Here is a 20,233-nt window from a genome sequence, read left to right on the forward strand (position 1 = left end):
AACACTTTAATTTTCTCTAGAATTGCTGTGGATGTCAGGGAGGGAAGGCCTCTACCCCGAAATGGTCAGAGACAAAGACCATGTAAATCTGGAGCTGCCAGAGGTCGCTGGTACCTCACAGGGAAGAACCTGCCTGAGGATGAAGTCAGCAGAGAGGAAAGCAGGACTTTGGGACGGGAAGGTGGGGCCATAAGGAGGAGGGAGAGGGTCTAAGGATTGTGTGTGCTAGAATCCAGCTCCACTTGAAGCCACAATACAGGAGTGAACACATGCCTTTTTCACTTCAGGCAGTTTTTCACTGGGCTTCTGGCACATGTCACCCAAAGAGCCCTAAATAATGCACAGGTTTCACTCGACAGCAAGTCCGGTGACATCAATAACCCATAGAGTGAATAGAGACAAGGCAAGCACGGAGGAATCTGGGCGCCTGCTCTGCTCATGTCAGCCATGCGTGAACCCCTTGACTGGATCCAGGGCCAGTCCACAGGACAGCGTGCAGCCCTGCCACAGAGGATTGGTTGGGAGAACTAGGATTTATTATTTGGAGGAAAGAGGACTCATCTGGGTGAGTGGTAGAGGGGGTAGGTTAAGTGTCTGAAGGGCTGCCATGTGAGAGATCTGATTTGCATTTTCTAAGCCTTAAGAGAACTAGGATCAATAAGTAGAAGCAACAGAGTATCACACTTCAACTCAACATAATGAACTCTTCAAAGAGTAAAGGGGTCCCCTCGGAATACGGATGCCATGAGCTCCTCATCACTGAAGTGCTGATGCCCAGGTGGGTGACATCAGGAGGGTGGCTGCCCAAATCGCGTATCACAGCTGGATTCAATGGGCCCCCTAAGCTCCTGTCCAATCCTGCGAGTCAAGGACTCTTTACCTGGGAGTACTGGGGCCTTTTCCAGCTGACAGGGACAAGGACGTTGGAGTTGGAGCCTGAGGAGGTGGAGGATGCACTCCGGGTGACGGCCATGGCCCTGGGCTTCCCATCACGCCCAGAGGAGTTCTGCAGTTCATCATACCGTCTCCCAATGATGGGCGTCTGCAGGGAAAAGAGCAGAGAAGCATACATTCTTCTGTCTCATCCACAATCCTTAGTACGTGGCTCGGTCTCCCAGCAGCAACCAAGAACTGCTTATTTGATGAAAATGTAGAGAAGTTCAGTGTTACACGGAGGCTCATTTCCCTGATGTTCAAGAACACATCCTAAACCATTTTGCTTCCCTAGTGGCTCAGATGGTAAAGAATCCGCCTGCAATGTGGGAGACTGAGGTTCAACCCCTGGGTTGGGAAGATACCCTGGAGAAGGGAGTGACTACCCACTCCAGTGTTCTTGCCTGGAGAATTCCATGGAAAGAGGAGCCTGGTAAGCTACAGTCCCTGAGGTTGCAAAGAGTCAGACACAACTGAGTGACTAACACAAAAACCATTTTGCATCTTCAACACCTTCCCACCCTCTTGAGCAACTGAAAACAAATCCAATTGCTTGTTCTTAAATGCACTTCAGAAATGACTGTAAAGATGAGAAGGGAAACATGCAGGAAAGCAAATTATTTTCAGATGTTTAAGCTTGAAAGACTTTTAAGACCAAAATTCCTTCCCTTCATTCCAACCTGTAATCACCAACCTTATACTCTCAAGTATTTAAAAATTTATTTAAATCTATGTTTTCAGTTATTTAAATGAAACAGTCAGGGCCAGGTTCTTGGGCAACATTTAAGAAATTTCACTTCCTGAGAGGTCTGTAATGTGGTAGCTGGGGAGGCAGCACCTCCCAAACTTCAGCCCCAAGGGGGTCTCTGCAGAAGCCTGTTCACAGGCCCACATTCAGAGATGAGAGACACTGGCTGGGCGTGTTCCACCTGTCTCTCCAGGCCCATCTTTCTGGAGCAACTGGGTATCTGGGGCGTGCAGCTGACTGGCTACAGGTCTTCTGTACCTCTTTTGAATAGAATGCTAACCGGTGCTGCTAAGTCGCTCAGTCGTGTCTGACTCTGTGTGACCCCATAGACGGCAGCCCACCAGGCTCCTCCATCCCTGGGATTCTCCAGGCAAGAACATTGGAGTGGGTTGCCATTTCCTTCTCCAATTTGGAACAGAATAAACTTTAGTAAAAGAGTAAGCACCCCTCTCCTACCCTAGCAATATAAACTGTTTAAAATGGAAAAATACTGATTTGATACCTTAATGTCATATATAAACATCACAACAGTAGCAATAAACAGCATCTCACCCTGAGTGTTGAATGGTCAATGGGACGATTGTTTGAAAAAACCCAATCTGGCTGCAACTGAGCCGATAAGTTGCATGTCAGCAGACCTAGTTTATTCCTTCAGTGAACTGATTCATTCAGCCAAGCTGAAGCATGTGCATGAAGTACGTTCATGCATTAGACACTGTACAGACCGTAATTACAAAGTGGACAGACCATGGTTTCTGCTTTAGGGGGCTTAGCGGTCATGGGGTAAGAGAGACAGGAAAGCAAATGTATTTTTATATCTTAGACTAACATACTTAAGTGCAGGTTTCCAAAAGTTTGTTCATGGACCAGCAGGTAAATCGGACTATTTTGTGTCCTCTTTTCTTCCTGACTCCTTAGTTTGGTTCATAGGTCTCTTCTCTCCACACTCCTTTCTTTCTCAAGGCAAGAATTTAAATGGTGGTACTGTAAAAAGCAGTGTGGGAGACTTCCCTGATGGTTCAGTTTTTAGAACTCCATGTGCCCACTGTAGGGCCCGTGGGTTTGATCCCTGGTCGGGCAGCTAAAATCCTGCATGCCATGTGACCCCACCAAAAAAACTGAACTTAATAAAAATGAAAACACAACATATCAACTTTAAAAAATTGTTAAAGAAAAAAAAGCAGTGTGGCTTGGGGAAATGACCATAAGGGCAGATTCCATAAATCTCGGTCATTCACTGGTTTGGCTACAGTTCAGGAAAGAAGGTTGCAGATACCAGACAGGACGTGGCAGCAGTCAGATAAAGAATGAGTGAAGCTCACGGTTTAAAATGCTTAAGATCATTCCATTTTAAAAATTGTCTTTTCTGTGGAATCGTTTTTACATAACTGAGGCTAGCTTCTATTTTTAAAAGCTGCCAAATGAGAGCCCCTGTGAATGTGTTCTTAAAAAAGAAAAAAAATAGGACCTCATTAGGCCTTAGAAGCTTTCATGTGACATAAATGTAAAGGAAGCCCTCCTTCTCCAGGCAGCTAGTTTAGAACTTTGCTCCTATGCATTCACGCTAAAGTTCACGGGAACAGTTAACATACCTCTGAGATATCAAAGTGGAAGTCTAGGGTTTTTCCAGGTAATTCCTTGGATGAGCTCGTCCACACTCGATGTATTTCTATCTTTGAGAGGTCGCTGTGTTGGTAGGAAGGCAAAACGAGGCTGGCCGATCGAGAAACCACCAGCTTCAAAATATTCAGAGCTTCTCTCCAGTGAATGCTCTGAAGGAAATGAAACAGTCAATACTTAAAAACTTACTTCATTAAAAAAAAACTAACATGCTCCTAGCTACTGAAGCTTCTCATGACCTGTCAGAACTCACTGATTTAAAACAGTGCAGGAAATCCTTTGATAAGTAAAAGGCAAATGACATAAAAAAGATAATTTATCTGTAGGAGGAGCTACATTTAGGAAACAAGCAAATAAAAAAGAACAGTTTTGTCCACATTCAAATAAACAAGTTTAAAATAACAAGGTACCACTTTTGCTAATGAGGTACTTCCTTAATTTGAAAAGCAAAACAAAACAAAAAAAGCTCCAGCCCCCATTGCAGTTACGCTACTGTTCCCTCACTCCTCAAGATTCTCCCTGCCTCCAGTTTCCATCTACGCTTCCCACTTCTCTGGCTCTTTCTGCTCCATTTGCTTCCTGGGCGTCTGACCTCTGCCCTCAGCCCTCTTCTCTTCTTGTCCGTGTCTTCCTCATGACCTAACCCCAGAGTCTGGGAACCATTCTTAACTCCCCTCTTCCCTTCCTCCTGAGAATCTGACCCCTACCCCTGCCCACCTCCATTCCTGTTGGCACTGCCTCAGCTGAATCCTCCTTGGACTATTTCAGTGGTCTCTTAACTGGCTTCCCCACTTGCAGCCTCTCCTTGGGTCCATCAAACCCATTCCAGCTACAGTGATCGTTCCAGAATCTTCAGCTCAAGCCACTTCCCCGCTTAAACATCTTCAAGAGCTCCCCCTGGTGGACAAGGAGGAGTCCACACTCTTCGAGCAAGGCCTACGTGGGTAATCTCCCCCGGAATTCGCCATCCCAGCTGATGTCTCTAGCCTCTGTGCGTTTCCTCATGCTGTTCTCTCATCCTGGAATGCCCTTCCTCTCCTTCCTTATCAAACTCCTACTCTTCCTGAAAGTCTCACTGTGTTTCACCATCTTTGTGTCTCTGACAACTCCCAGGCAGACCGAGACACTTTTCCCATAAAAATACTGAACATGGATAACCAGCCTGATAAACGTTATTATTTGTCTAGGACTTGGAATAAAAGCACATGAAGTAAAACGCATTCCCTTCATTGTTAACTTCTGCACAAGGGAGGTCATGGTTTGATATGAAATTAGCCACCATTCAGTAAAGATCTCAAGTACCAGGGATGATCCACAGGCCTAAGAACAGGTAGTCTAATAAAACAAATTTTTTTTTTTTTTGAACAAGGGGCAAAGATGTGAACTGCCCCTCTGTCTCTCGTGAGTGTCAAGTGAGAAAGCGATAATGAACATCTACCACATGGTACAACTGTTACTGGAGCAATGCCACTTGGAGGAAAAAAAAAGCTTGAAAATCATTTTTAGTATTTGCAAATTCTTCAAGTAATGTGACTGGTGAAGTGAAGATGGGGAAAAAAATGTTTAAAGTTGTCAAGCTTAGTCAATGAATTTAACCAGAGAAAGCCGAGCATTTGCCCTTGAACTCTGAAACTCACCAAGTACACAGTATGTTTTGTTTGTTGGAGTATTTTCAAGTATAAGTATGCCGTTTCTTAGCCTTAGTTCCTTCGACCCTAAGTGACAATTTTCTCCTCTGAATTAACCCTTCTCATCTAAAACACCTGGTCTGGAACCAGGCACACACAAGTTGCTTCTTCCTTCTTTGAAATAGAACCCCTCAAACAAGACCCTGCCCCTGCCCCCCAAGCCAGGACATGCTTTCAGTATCTGGCCTTTAAGCGCGGGAGGCAGAGACGTGTCCTCTGAAGGCTCAGGAACGCGCTGGGGCCTGGTCCTGTCTTTCTCCTCAAGACACCGCTCAGGGTGCTGGTCAGCCACTGTCTTGGCCGCTCTCAGTGTGTTACGGACATTGATAAATGAACGCGCAGCCTGGCACCCATAAAACCATGGCCAAGTACAAGCTGCATACAGAGGATGTCTTTCTGGAACAACTATCTGGAAACATGCTGGTTCAATACTCACTTGCACGTATTTTTCAATGGTCTTCAGAACTTCCACGTTGAACTGCTTTACAGGAACGACAGAAAGGTCCATGTAGCTGAGCAGACTGTGGATCACCTGCAGGAGGGGCTGCTGCATGCTGGGGAGGCCCTTCTCCAGCAGCTGTGGGGGCAACGGCAGGGTGAGTCATCTGACACCAGGTTCCACACAGAAGCACCACGGTCTCCTAGTACCTTTACGACTGCGCATTTCCTTAGAAAGGAGAAGAAAATCCTAACTGCTGAAGAGGGGGAGATGTTAATCAAAGGCAATGCTGTAGGTCTGATATATAAATGTAATATTCAGGGACTTCCCTGGTGGGCCCGTGGTGAAGACTCTGTGCTTCCACAGCAGGGGGCACAGGGTGTGATTCCTGCTTGAGAAACTAAGATCCCACAATGCCATGCAGCACAGCCTAATAAATAAGTAAATAAAAGCTCTTTTAAAAAAGAAAAATGCTTATAAAAATTTTTTTAAAGACCTAAAAAAATTCACACAATGGAATACAACAAAATAAACCTCAAAAGGAAAGCATCAAACACCACCAGTGACTGAAAATTACAAATGAAAACAAGAGATACATTTACAAGTTATCAAATTGATGATGGTACTGGGGAGGCTATAGTAGGAATAGAAATCATCGGTGGAAACGGTAACTTGGATAATCTGGCGATTGAGGTCCAGATAACTAAACGGGTTCATATCTTTTGAAATAGTAATTACATTTTTAGGAACTTTTCCAAACCTAGAGACAGATACCAAGATTTAAGTATGAGATTTCACCAAGGCATTACTTATAATGGTAAAAAAAAAAAAAGAAAGAAAAATCCCACACAAAACAAGAAAGCTCTGTGAGCAATTTAAATATCAAACACTAGGGAAGTGGATACATAAATTATGGTAATCTGTATGATGAAATACCATGTATTCAATAGAACATTTTTAAAGACAGTAAAAGATACTAGCTATATTAAGTGAAATGATAAAGAAGGGATATATAGTTTCTGTATAGTAAATGATGCTAACACTGATGTAAATGGGTGTGTGTTATACAGAAATAACACAGGAAGGACACCCAACAAAACCTTACTAGTCTTTCTCTCTGGATATTTTTAATTATTTTGGATGATTTTTTTTTAACTGTTCTGTACCTTCTGAATTTTCTGCTATGAACACACACTGCTTTTATAATCAAGGAAGAAGTCAATGATATTTTCAAAAAGGAAAGAAAAATAATGAGCAAATTGATGTGACAGACATAATGAAAAAAGTTACTGTTCAAAACTAAAAGACAATAGAAATGATTTAAAGAAATGCTGAAATTCCACATCAAAAGTGGAGGAACTGAACAGTTAACAAATGAGGAAATAATTGCACAAACATATTGGGTGGAAAAATGAGTATCTTCAAAAATATATGCTCTGTTAATGAGTTCAGAGCTCACAGCCATTAAACATAGTTAAGTCCTTAAATAAGATTTGAACACCCAGAATAATTTGAATAAAATCTTCCTGTCTCTGGCATGTGCTGACAGGTACCAGGGTAGTGAAAAGGAGTTTACGCTTTGGAGGCAGCTATACATCATTTCAAAGGCTGCTCTGACACCTTACACTCGTGGTAGGTTACTAAACCCGCTGATTCTCAGATTCTCTGTTATAGTCACTGAGTTATTGTTAGAATTAGTTGTTCTAACTGATTCTATACAGCATCTACAATAATACATAGTAAGTGAATACATGATCAGTAAACGAAGTTAAGGCTCTTATTACCAGTTTCACACACATATTTTACCCGTGGTGGTGGTGGTGGTTTTTTTTTTTTTTTTAATTTTATTTTTAAACTTTATATAATTGTATTAGTTTTGCCAAATATCAAAATGAATCCATCACAGGTATACATGTGTTCCCCATTCTGAACCCTCCTCCCTCCCCATACCATCCCTCTGGGTCGTCCCAGTGCACTAGCCCCAAGCATCCAGTATCGTGCATTGAACCTGGACTGGCATCTCGTTTCATACATGATATTTTACATGTTTCAATGCCATTCTCCCAAATCTTCCCACCCTCTCCCTCTCCCACAGAGTCCATAAGACTGTTCCATACATCAGTGTCTCTTTTGCTGTCTTGTACACAGGGTTATTGTTATCATCTTTCTAAATTCCATATATATGCGTTAGTATACTGTATTGGTGTTTTTCCTTCTGGCTTACTTCACTCTGTATAATAGGCTCCAGTTTCATCCACCTCATTAGAACTGATTCAAATGAATTCTTTTTAATGGCTGAGTAATACTCCATTGTGTATATGTACCACAGCTTTCTTATCCATTCATCTGCTGATGGGCATCTAGGTGGTGGTGGTTTAGTCGCTAAGTTGTGTCCGATTCTTGTCAGCCCGCCAGGCTCCTCTGTCCACGGGATTTTTCAGGCAAGAATATTGGAGTGGATTGCCATTTCCTTCTCCAGAGGATCATCCCGACCTAGGAATCGAACCCAGGTCTCCTGCATTGCAGGCAGATTCTCTACCGACTGAGCTATGAGGGAAGCCCACTATTTTGCCCATAGAAACTATAATAGATTTTATCCTCAATTCAGGAACTTACCTCTGCCAGGTAGGTAACCATATTCAAAGTGACGTCAGCATAGGCTTCATGAAGGTACCGGCAGACCACACTGACCCACGTGGCACAGTCCCTCGTGTAGCTGTGTGTTTTATAAAGAGTCATGACGTGTGCAAGATTGGAAAGTTTGGGGTTCTTCTCTTCCAAACAAACCTTTTACGAGAAGAAAGTCAACTAGTGATACAATAGCCTGATGAATGAGGAAGAAATGTTAGCAATTTTGCTCTAAGCCCCAGCAGCCTGGAAAACTGATCGATACATTTTTGGGGGCAGCTGCAGAATACTTAGTCATTTAATTTTCACCAATTTTTTCCCACTTATTTTCTCAATAATGAAATGACCATGTGAATCAGCCGCCCAGAAACGTGAATTACTAGTGATATCAGTTAGTATCTTCAGGTTTATGAAACGTTATCACCCCGAGCCTGGTAACCGCTGTTCAACATCGGGTCTTGGATTTGCCTGAGGGTGAAGCCTTAAGGCCTACCTGAGCGATTCTCTCAGCTACATCCTTACAGAACTGGTTGGGGTTTTCAAAATGCTGTATCAGCTGGGGCAGAAGACACAAGACATTCAGTGGAAACCCTGGATTAGAGAAGATACAAACGGAGATACGTGAATATGGTGCATTTGAGCCATTAACAGCATGAAGGCCTATTACAGATTTTATTCCGAGGAGATGCAAAAGCAGCCTTTTGAAGTAACTTTGATCTAACATAAAATCCATGATAAATGTACAACCACAATGGCATCTGTTCAAAGCAGGCACTGAAGTAGATTTGCAATTTTCAGATACAGTGCTGTCATGCTATCGACTGTTGCAAGTAAAGATTGTTGGCATAGATTTTAAAAAGCGGATTAAAATGAACAGAAGCACTAGTTTGAAGTTTTTATCAAAAAAATGTATTTCAAGGAAAACTTGTTTGAAAAGACACAGGCCAATCAATTTAAGTTATCAGAAAGATTCTTTGAAATGATGAGGAGCAGCTTAGTTCTACTGTATTAAGCTTTGGCTTCCTGGAAAGAATTGTGGGCCACATGCCATGGTATTAAAAATCTGGTTTGCTGATTTAATTCAAAACAACAGGGAACCAGGGGAACTTTCAAGAGGAAAATAAAGGCTCAGAAAAATAAAGGATTTAAGAGTTAATAAAAAAGAGAAAATGTCTATAAGAGCAATGGAATAAACTAGCACTGTCTGCAACGTGATCTGGAAAGCAGAAACAAAAATCTCATGTATTATTCTTGCCCCTTTTATGCGACTGCCTTAAAAACATCTACAATAAACATAGTTCAGACTTATACAGGGCTTCCCTAGTGGCTCAGTGGTGGAGAATCCTCCTGCCAAAGTAGGAGACCCAAGTTCGATCCCTGGTCCAAGAAGATGCCACGTGCTGCAGAGCAGCTAAGCCCACGCACCACAATATTGAGCCTGCGCTCTAGAGCCTGGGAGCAGCAACTACTGAGCTGACGTGCCGCAACTGCTGAAGCTCACGCAGCCTTGAGCCCGAGCTCCGCAACAAGAGGAGCCACCACAGTGAAGAGGAGCCCCCGCTTGCCACACCTGGAGAAAGCCTGCTTGCGGCAAAGACCCAGCACATTAAAAAATAAATTTAAAAAGATTAAAGAAACACTTCTATACAAATTTTAAAAGAAAAAATAAACTATTCCCAAAGAACCATTTTTAAACACAATCATTAAAAGCGCTAAGCCCACATTATCTTATTACACGAAACACTCGTTCCACCATGACCAGAACTCAAGAGTGTGAGCTTTACCAATGGCTTGAGATGAGTCCACCATGGATACTCTGGACACTGGAGTCAGCAAGCTGAACAGCTGCAAGGTAAGGTCGGTGGTGGTGAGGGAGGTGAACCCCTTCAGCAGCAGCTGCTGCAACCCCGAAAAGTCTGCCCACTTGAGCTGCGCCTGCAGTTTCTCTAGTTTTTCTCGGTTCTCAGCTTTATCAAGTGGCATGTGAGCCAGTAGTCTGTTCAACAGCCTCAGGGCCATTAGGTATTCAAACTCAAAATCAGATTCCATCAAAGCCACTGTGACCCAAAAGATGGTGGCCAACAGGTTGGTTGGATGGTTTATGTGAGATGGGTCGGTGAGGCTGTCCTTCAAGGAGGACGAGCTTCTGGTTTTCGAGGAGAGGCCTTGTTGGGTACAGGCCTGAATTCTGTCCAGGGTGGCACTCCGAGGTGGGTCTGAGGACCGGTCGACAACACCGAACTTCTTGGGCACTGAGAAGCTCCTTTGATGCCGGCTGCGTTCTGCAGTCGCCGTGTTGCCGCTGGCTGCCCCAGGGTTCACGTTGAGTTGGCCTGTGCTCTTTCTGCTCGCCGTCAGCTTAGTGTTAGAGCTTAAGTCTGGTGATGAAGAGCTGGGTATAAGAATTAAAGAGGTCAGTAGGAATCCAGTGCATTTCAGTGAAAGGCTAGTCCTTTTAAGATCCATCAACAAAGTGGGGAAATCATTCCTTGGAAATATTACTTTCTAATCATTTTTTTCCATATTCTTAAATGAAAAGGAATATGTTTCCTTATTCTTAAATATAATGCTGTAAAAAACCAAACTTAACCACAACAATCCTCACTAACAAAACAACAAAACCAAATACTGACTTTAACTTATTGAAAAGTTAAAGAAATAAGCAGTTGGCTCTAAAGTTTACTGATCATTCATTTAATTTTTGTTTGAATTTAGGTGAGAATAATTATGAAATAAAATGTATCTAATAGGTATAAATGTTAATACTTTATTAACTGACTGATAAAAGGAACAGATACAGAAATATCTAGAAAGAAAAATGTAAATGCTTGTGTTAAAGGTCAATTTTTGTACTTATAAAATTTATGAAAAATGATTTCTAAGTGTATTCCTATCAACATTGTTGCTGAATTTTTACTGATATAGATTAACCTGTGGGTTTATACAGATAAATATATATGATGTTAGTAATTACACTAAAATTACCTATTATAAAAATGTTCACCTTAAAAATGAAACAAGGCCCAACCTGCTATAACTTTACTGATTCAATTTCAAGCAAGATCAGCTTAATTTTCCAAACAGAATATGAAACTGTGAATGATTTAAAATGGGTTATTAAACATTGACAGGAACAAAGGGAATTAAAAACTAAAAAAGAAAGATCCTAAGGTAGAAATTTCTTCAAGTAAAATCAACATTTATTTCAAATGTTTTTATGGTGATGGATCAGATAAGTCTTGTATATATGCATTTAAAAAAGAATGCTTTGTTTCTATAAAATGTGATAAATAGGATAAATACATAAAATATGAAAAAATACTCATAGAAATAGGAAATTTAAAAAAACGAATATTTGTATTACTTAGAAGTAACACATTGTCTAACTTCCTGTGTATATATGTGTCTGTTGTAATTTCCTTTTTTTTTTTTTTAACTGAAGGAAATGTCATACATACTTTCTCGGGTCACAGACAGACTTCAAAAAACTAGATTTGTTCTTTAGACTTTGCCCAAAGTCCAGGCTTCTCCAAAATATTCAGTACAGTGTATCTGATTTTAAAATATTGTTCAGCTGATGCTCACCGAGATAGTACAGTTAAGAGATCAGTGTTCTTCAAGCAGTCAGACAAGTTGTCCACGGCAGCTTCCAAGGTAAGAAGGGCTTCCATGACATAACCCTGCCAGACACACAAAGACAACATTCTGTGCCACTTACAATTACTGCTAGCATCTTGAAGATAAATTTAATGGATACAAACTTTATTCAAATACTGATACCATCTTTGAAAGCTGGACAGTCATGGCTACTTTAATTTACAATGAAATTTTAAGGGCTACTTGGGAAACTCAGATGGCTTAGGAGTTAGCAGGTAATCATGATGATTTCTCTCCCTAGATGTGAGGTTTTCAACAGATCAGTCTCATTCAAAACCCAACAGGGAGGGGTAAGGCTACAGTGGGCAAGCGTGGCCCCTTGCTGAGGGGATGGTGGGCATTTGAAACACAGAGTGGAAACATTTGGAAGCCAGAGATTAAGAGATGAAGGATGAGAAGGGCTGTGACTCGGGACATTTTAAAGTGTGCTTCCAATGGCCAGAGGAGGAAAAGAAGCGAAAGTCTCCAGGTGTACAGCCCTCTGAGATGCAGAACATTTCTGATGGAAAAGAAGGCCTTCCCTCAGCTGCAGAGCTTGTAATGCCCCTGGCTTTCCACCTGTTCAGCTGTCCAGTCTCTGGGTTCCACAGTCCACAGGGTCCTCTTGTGGCATCTACTCTGCCCACTGTTTCTTTAGCTTTTCTCAGTTTATGGAAAGCCAGCCATACAGACAGGAGTGGTGCTCTGCACAGACAAAATAGCACCCTCCCTCCCTTCTCTGGGTGAGGAGGCTGCACAACTGCATCTCAGGTTGTTAGTAAAAGGACAAAAACAAGACAAAATACCTCCCCCAGGCCCCACCAAACAAAATCAGTAAAAACAAAGAGTCGCCAAAGGATTTCAGTTATTGGCTCAATAAAATTGTCCACTGAATTTTTAGAACAGCACCCCCTCTGGAGAGATACTTGTAATAACAAAAGTCAACCTCTAGAATTTTTGGCTGGGATAATTGGCAGGAGGAAGAAAGTTCAAAGAAAGTCATTAACTCCTCATCTCTGCACTGAGAGAAGGGTGAATGCCCCGCTTTCCTTCGGTACCTGAATCTCATCTCCGTGCTCGCCAATCACCTCCACCAGCCTGGAGAGGAGGTCCGACAAGGCGTGTGCTGACAGAGGTTGTTTGAGGGCCCGGAATATCTGGAAGGAGCGGCCGGCATAGTGCCGGGAGGAGCTGGCGAGGGCCGTCTGCAGCGCCACTTCACTCAGGTGCTGCTCCAGGTGGAAACCTAGGGCACAGGGGCGGGAGCAGGTCAGCACTCAGCTGCTCACCGAGGCCACCAGCCATCTGTGCGCTTACGACAGGCTGGCTGCACAGCGCCCCCTCCTGGTGGTACTCAGTAAAAATGAACCCTGTGATTGGGATTGACAGACATACACACTGCTATGTATAAAACAGACAGCTAATGCTTGTGTGTTAAGTTGCTTCAGTCGTGTCCAACGCTTTTGTGACACCATGGACTGCATCCAGCCAGGCTCCTCTGTCCATGGGATTTTCCAGGCAAGAATACTGGAGTGGGTTGCCATTTCCTCCTCCAGGGAATCTTTCCGACTGTATCTAACTGGCATTTCTTAGGTCTCCTGCATTGTCAGGTGGGTTCTTTTCCACTAGCACCATCCGGGAATTCCTATAACAAATGAGAAACGGCTGTATAGCGCAGGGAACTCTATTCAGTGGTCAGTGGTGACCTGAATGGGAAGGAAATCCAAAAAAGAGGGGATATGTGTATATAGAAGGCTGGTTCACTTCGCTATACAGTAGAAATGTTCACCTTAACACAACATTGTAGAGCAACTATACTTCAATAAAACAAAAAATTAAAACCAAATCTGAATCAATCTTAAAGGGACACAGTGGAATAGAAAGAGTTTGGAGCAAGCTTTGTGGAGTAGAAAGCTTCAGAGCAATATGGTCCTGATTTTAAAGGAGAGATTTGGGACGCTGGGAAAGAAATTTATTCTGTGACCCTGTTTCCTTGTCTTTACCTTGTGAATCAGAGCATCCACCTCAAAGAGTGGTTGTGAAAATCAACTTAAAAAGGGCTTAGAGTGGTGTCTGACACATCACTGGTGCTTACAAATGTATTATTAGTTATTGTGCTGCTACTGTTTGGCATCATTCTTCACACTTTTCACATAGAATATGTTTGCTCCTTTGTCATACGAGAACCGTTAGACACAAGTCTTGTGAATGAAGAGGAAAGTGATGAGTGGATCTGACCAGCCAGGCGGCACTAGTGGTAAAGAACCCTCCTCCCAATGCAGGAGACGTAAGAGACATGGGTTTGATCCCTGGGCTGGGAAGATGCCCTGGAGGAGGGCATGGCAACCCACTCCAGTATTCTTGCCTGGAGAACCCCATGGACAGAGGAGCCTGGGGGGCTATAGTCCATAGGGTCACAGAGAGTCAGACATAACTGAAGCGACTTAGCACGTACACACGCATGTACACAAGCACAACCAAAGCCTGGGCCAAACTCCCTGTTCTTCAGAATCGTCCATAAACAAGCAGACATGGAGGTGCAGGCACTGCAAAGAAGGCAGGGATTGGTTGAACTTTCACCTCCTGAGTGTTTGTTCTTCCAACAGCATGAAGGTAATCTCAGCCCTCAGAAAACCATCTGATCATAATAAAATGAAAACGTAAGGGAAAACCCATGGCTGGAGAAGGCAATGGCACCCCACTCCAGTACTCTTGCCTGGAAAATTGCATGGACGGAGGAGCCTGGTAGGCTTCAGTCCATGGGTCCGCTAAGAGTCCGACACGACTGAGCTACTTCACTTTCACTTTTTACTTTCATGCACTGGAGAAGGAAATGGCAACCCACTCCAGTGTTCTTGCCTGGAGGATCCCAGGGATGGGGCAGCCTGGTGGGCTGCCATCTATGCGGTCACACAGAGTCGGACACGACTGAGGTGACTTAGCAGCAGCAGCAACAGAAAACCATCTGATTATAGTAAAATGAAAACGTAAGGGAATATCTATGGCTGAATTCTGGGCCATTAAATCCTCCACTTGTTGCACCTCTTTATGTGCAGAAAAACCAGGCTATGCGAGTCAGTGGACCTGATAAAAACAGTGATTTGTGCTGCCTCCGTGATGGAGAGGCTCTGGGGGCACATTGGATGGTTCCATGAACATGGACCAGGAGGGAAAATTCAGTGTTGCTGTTCCTGGTGCTACTGCCTGGCTGGCTGAGCCCTGGGACATGCAGTACACCAAATAAGACAATGCTCCTGCGGCGTCAACCAAGTGTCCTGGAAAACAGACTTCGGCACGTTCAGGGTAGGAAACACAAGATTTAACCCTTACAGGTAGTTCACAACCTATGAATGGATATTTCAAAATCGTTTTTTACATCTTTGTTTTGCTTTTCAAAACATATTTTTCTATTTAAGCCATTTTATATGTGGAGGTTAGGTCCCATGGTGATGAATAAAAACTTCTTTAAGTCACACTGTTGGAGGGACTCCCCTGGTGGTCCAGTGGTTAAGACTCTGCACTTACACTGCCTGGGAGTGTGAGTTCAATCCCTGGTCAGGGACCTACGATCTCACATGCCACAGTGTGGCCAAAAAAATCTTAAAAAAAAAAAGAAAAAATAAATCATACTGTTGGAAGTATTCTAGTAGGATTGCTGACCCCCAACCCCCTAAGATGATGTCCTTTGGGAAAAGCTATTTAATGAGTGGCAGAGAAAAGAAAGGGGCTTCCTAGGTGGCTCAGTGGTAAAGAACCCAACTGCCAATGCAGGAGATTTGGGTTTGATCCCTGGGAAGAGAAGATTCCCCTGGAGGAGGAAATGGCAACCCACTCCAGTATTCTTGCCTGGAGAATCCCATGGACAGAGGAGCCTGATGAGCTATAGTCCATGGGGCCACAAAGAGTTGGACACAACTGAGCGACTAAACAACAACAACGGAGAAAAGAAAAAGGTTTCCTTTTCTCCCTGTTACACAATGAAGCCACATTTCCCAGTCCTCCTCACAGTCGGATGTGACCTTGGGCTTGAGTTCTGGCCAGTGGGACAGGGGAGATGCGCTGGATGCCACACTCAAGGCTAGCAGGCAAACTCCCCTGGGGTGACCCTCCACGCACTCTGTTCCTCCACCTGCCCCTGGACACAGAGGGTTGAGTAGAGACCCCTGAGCCTAGCGGGGGGCAGAGACACAGAATGGGGGGGTTCCCTGAAGCACCAGGTGGAAAGCTGCTCCCAAACGTCCACATTGAACTGTGAAACAGCCTCTTGTGTTAGGTCTCTGAGCTTTGGGGCTTATTTACTACAGCAGCTATGCTACCCTGACTAATACAAGTGTTTCCAGGAACACATCTTATTGTGCTATACTGGAAGTAGGCAGAAAGCAGCCACGTTCAAGGAAATTGTAGTGAGTAAAAATATCTTGAGAAAGATGTGAAAAGACACAGAATATTCTAAGTGAAAGTGAAGTCGCTCAGTTGTGTCCAACTCTTTGCAACCCCATGGACTGTAGCCCACCAGGCTCCTCTGTCCATGGAATTTTCCAGGCAAGAGTACTGGAGTGGGTTGCCATTTCCTTCTCCAGGGGATCTTCCCGACCCCAGGGATTGAACCTGGATCTCCTGCATTGTGGGCAGATGCTTTACTGTCTGAGCCACCAGGGAAGTCCAGAATGTTCTAAGCAGCCTGAAACATGCTCTGAGAATATGCTATACATGGCATTCATACTTTTTCTCATTTTTAGTATCTTTATACCATCAAGTGGAGAAGGAAATGGCAACCCACTCCAGGATTCTTGCCTAGAGAATCCTGTGGACGGAGGAGCCTGGTGGGCTGCGGTCTATAGGATCGCAGAGTCAGACACGACTGAAGCGACTTAGCAGCAGCAGCAGCAGACCATCAAGAGTTTTACACAAATGAAGAGTTCACATGCATCACAAAATTTCTCCTTCAAGGCTATTGAAATGACTTTTAAGTGGGGGAAATACCAGTAAAAGCAGTCTTAATACTTCAAAGAAATTCCAAAGGGGAAACTCAAAACAAGAAATGGCAATTCCATTCTGGGAACAACTTTCCCATTTCAGTTTAACAGTATTTTTTGTTTCTTAGCTTGTATCCTCTGATAATGAAAAGATATGTGGCTTATCTGGAATGTTTCAAACTGTAAAATGTGCTAATTATCAGAGCAGCCAGAAGAGCCACTGAGACATATTTACTATGGCCAGCCTGCTGAGTGAGAAAAGGCAGAGATAGCTGTTTATCAGGCTGAGGAACCAAATTTAAATTTCATACACATATCAGCTCTGCCCAAGCTGATCTGAATGGAATCCAGCTAAGGGCTTAAATATTGTGCGGCTGCTGCTGCTGCTGCTGCTAAGTCACTTCAGTCGTGTCTGACTCTGTGTGACCCCAGAGACGGCAGCCCACCAGGCTCCACCATCCCTGGCAAGAACACTGGAGTGGGTTGCCATTTCCTTCTCCAATGCATGAAAGTGAAAAGTGAAAGTGAAGTTTGCTCGGTCGTATCCAACTCTTAGCGACCCCATGGACTGCAACCTACCAGGCTCCTCTGCCCATGGGATTTTCCAGGCAAGAATACTGGAGTGGGCTGCCATTGCCTTCTCCTATTGTATGGCTACTAGTGTCTAAATTAGCATCAGACCGTGTTCAGAATATTGAGTGGTCACTGGCACAGGACTTGTCAGCAAATACTTTTAAAGCCCAAAACATTTTATTGAAAAATTATTCTTATTTAAGAAAAACCCAGTTTGCAAGACGGACCATTTTCTCCCAGTTGAGTCTGATGACAGTGAATAAAATTTCTTTCTCATGGCCTTCTTTAAATAAAATTAATACAGGCACCGTTTTGTTGTAGTGAGGGAAATAAAGCAAGAGAACAGAGACACTGGGGAAATCGTTTGCTAGAGCATCATGCAACTACGTGTGACGTTAACTATCATTAAGTTAGGCACACCGGAAAAAGCTTCACTACCCTCTGTGAATATTCCTTGGCTATTGCTGCCAAATGGAGAATTTTACACACACACACACACGCGCACACATAAATACACACACAGTGTGTAGCTGTACGGGAAGAATGAGCTCCGTTGCAGAAAAATGCTGAAAGTGGGCTTTGTAGAAACAGGATGAAGTACCTGATTTGGAATCTCTGAACACGGATACAACGTGACGTAGAAAGTTGGTGAGTTGTTCAGCACTCTTTGAATTCTGATTTTTGGGTGTGATGTCCTCGTGGCACCAAAGTGGACCAAACGCCCTTCAACAAAATACACAAACTGTCAAAAATGTAACTATCATTTTGCACAACCATATACACAGTTCTAACTCCAAAGGGGCAACAAACATTTTTTTTTTAATTTACTTATTAATTTGGTGGAAAATTTCAGTCTTATAAAGCTTAAGAGCACACTCAAAATAGAGCTACTTAACTGGGTGGAGACATACTTTTTCATATGTTTTGCTCACAAAATTAAAACTTCTCAATTCACCAGGACAGTGTTCATTCAGCACGTAACAGTTTCTTTGTCTTAAATGAAATGATGTAACACGTCAAATAAAGCACAGATTTAGACACAGACCCCCTTTATACACTTCAGAATGTGCAGAGGTAACATTCTATCAGGATCACACTGTAGGTGAAGTCGCCAAACGCTGTAGGACACACTGAAGATACAACCTCTGCTGTCTACTCGGTGCCTCTGTGCTAAGAGCGGGGGGATCCATGTGTGAGACTCTCAGAGAACGCCATTCACAGCACTGACATTGCTGAGCGGTAAGAAAGCCTTTCTTCCCCACAAACCAGTCAGGTCTCTGAGACACCCTGTAAGGAGGCACCACCAGCCCCTACCTGAGCTTTCTGCACGTTAAATTCTATATTGAACTGAGCTAACAGAAGCAGGAGATATTAAGAAGAGGTGGAAACAATACACAGAAGAACTATACAAAAAAGATCCTCACGATCCAGATAATCACGATGGTGTGAACACGCAGCTAGAGCCAGACATCCTGGACTGTGAAGTCAAGTGGGCCTTAGGATGCATCACTACAAACAAAGTTAGTGGAGGTGATGGAATTCCAGTTGAGCTATTTCAAATCCTGAAAGATGATGCTGTGAAAGTGCTGCACTCAATATGCCAGCAAATTTGGAAAACTCAGCAGTGGCCACAGGACTGGAAAAGGTCAGTTTTCATTCCAATCCAAAGAAAGGCAAAGCCAAAGAAATGCTTAAAATACCACACAATTGCACTCATTTTACAGGCTAGTAAAGTAATGCTCAAAATTCTCCAAGCCAGGCTTCAGCAATACAGGAACTGTGAACTTCCAGATGTTCAAGCTGGATTTAGAAAAGGCAGAGGAACCAGAGATCAAATTGCCAACATCCACTGGATCATCAAAAAAGCAAGAGAGTTCCAGAAAAACATCTATTTCTGCTTCATTGACTATGCCAAAGCCTTTGACTGTGTGGATCACAACAAACTCTGGAAAATTCTGAAAGAGATGGGATACCAGACCACCTGACCTGCCTCTTGAGAAACCTGTATGCAGGTCAGGAAGCAATGGTTAGAACTGGACATGGAACAACAGACTGGTTCCAAATAGGAAAAGGAGTACGTCAAGGCTGTATATTGTCACCCTGCTTATTTAACTTCTATGCAGAGTACATCATGAGAAACGATGGACTGGAAGAAGCACAAGCTGGAATCAAGATTGCCGGGAGAAATATCAATAACCTCAGATATGCAGATGACACCACCCTTGTGGCAGAAAGTGAAGAACTAAAGAGCCTCTTGATGAAAGTGAAAGAGGAGAGTGAAAAAGTTGGCTTAACGCTCAACATTCAGAAAACGAAGATCATGGCATCCGGTCCCATCACTTCATGGCACATAGATGGGGGAACAGGGGAAACAGTGGCTGACTTTATTTTTCTGGGCTCCAAAATCACTGCAGATGGTGATTGCAGCCATGAAATTAAAAGATGCTTATTCCTTGGAAGGAAAGTTATGACCAACCTAGACAGCATATTCAAAAGCAGAGACATTACTTTGTCCACAAAGGTCCATCTAGTCAAGGCTATGGTTTTTCAAGTAGTCATGTATGGATGTGAGAGTTGGACTATAAAGAAAGCTGAGTGCTGAAGAACTGATGCTTTTGATCTGTGGTATTGGAGAAGACTCTTGAGAATCCCTTGGACTGCAAAGAGATCCAACCAGTCCATCCTAAAGGAGATCAGTCCTGAATATTCATTGGAAGGACTGATGTTGAAGCTGAAACTCCAATATTTTGGTCACCTGATGCGAAGAGCTGACTCACTGGAAAAGACCCTGATGCTGGGAAAGATTGAGGGCAGGAGGAGAAGGGGACAACAGAGGATGAGATGGTTGGATGGCATCACCAACTCAATGGACATGGGTTTGGGCAGACTCTGGCAGTTGGTGATGAACAGGGAGGCCTGGCGTGCTGTGGTTCATGGGGTCACAAAGAGTTGGACATGACTGAATGATGAACTGAACTATGAAAACTGAACC

General features: G+C 43.3%; 1 protein-coding gene across 10 annotated transcripts in view; it reads right to left on the reverse strand.

The window, feature by feature from the left end:
* FRY (FRY microtubule binding protein) overlaps positions 1–20,233 on the reverse strand; it is a 326,671-nt gene that overhangs the window by 34,471 nt on the left and 271,967 nt on the right. For all 10 annotated transcript variants that reach the window (XM_086329430.1, XM_086329429.1, XM_086329431.1 and 7 more), the window contains 9 exons: positions 17,843–17,964; positions 12,751–12,938; positions 11,642–11,736; positions 9,841–10,448; positions 8,550–8,647; positions 8,045–8,215; positions 5,426–5,566; positions 3,274–3,453; positions 881–1,042 (listed from right to left, as the gene is read on the reverse strand). In XM_086329430.1, coding sequence (XP_086185556.1) covers positions 881–1,042; positions 3,274–3,453; positions 5,426–5,566; positions 8,045–8,215; positions 8,550–8,647; positions 9,841–10,448; positions 11,642–11,736; positions 12,751–12,938; positions 17,843–17,964 — 1,765 coding nt within the window. The remainder of the gene's footprint in view (positions 1–880; positions 1,043–3,273; positions 3,454–5,425; positions 5,567–8,044; positions 8,216–8,549; positions 8,648–9,840; positions 10,449–11,641; positions 11,737–12,750; positions 12,939–17,842; positions 17,965–20,233) is intronic.

The sequence above is a fragment of the Bos grunniens genome, chromosome 12 (assembly GCF_055505025.1).
Source record: "Bos grunniens cultivar Pamir isolate PY7600 chromosome 12, Bosgru_T2T1.0, whole genome shotgun sequence".
Lineage (NCBI taxonomy): Eukaryota > Metazoa > Chordata > Mammalia > Artiodactyla > Bovidae > Bos > Bos grunniens.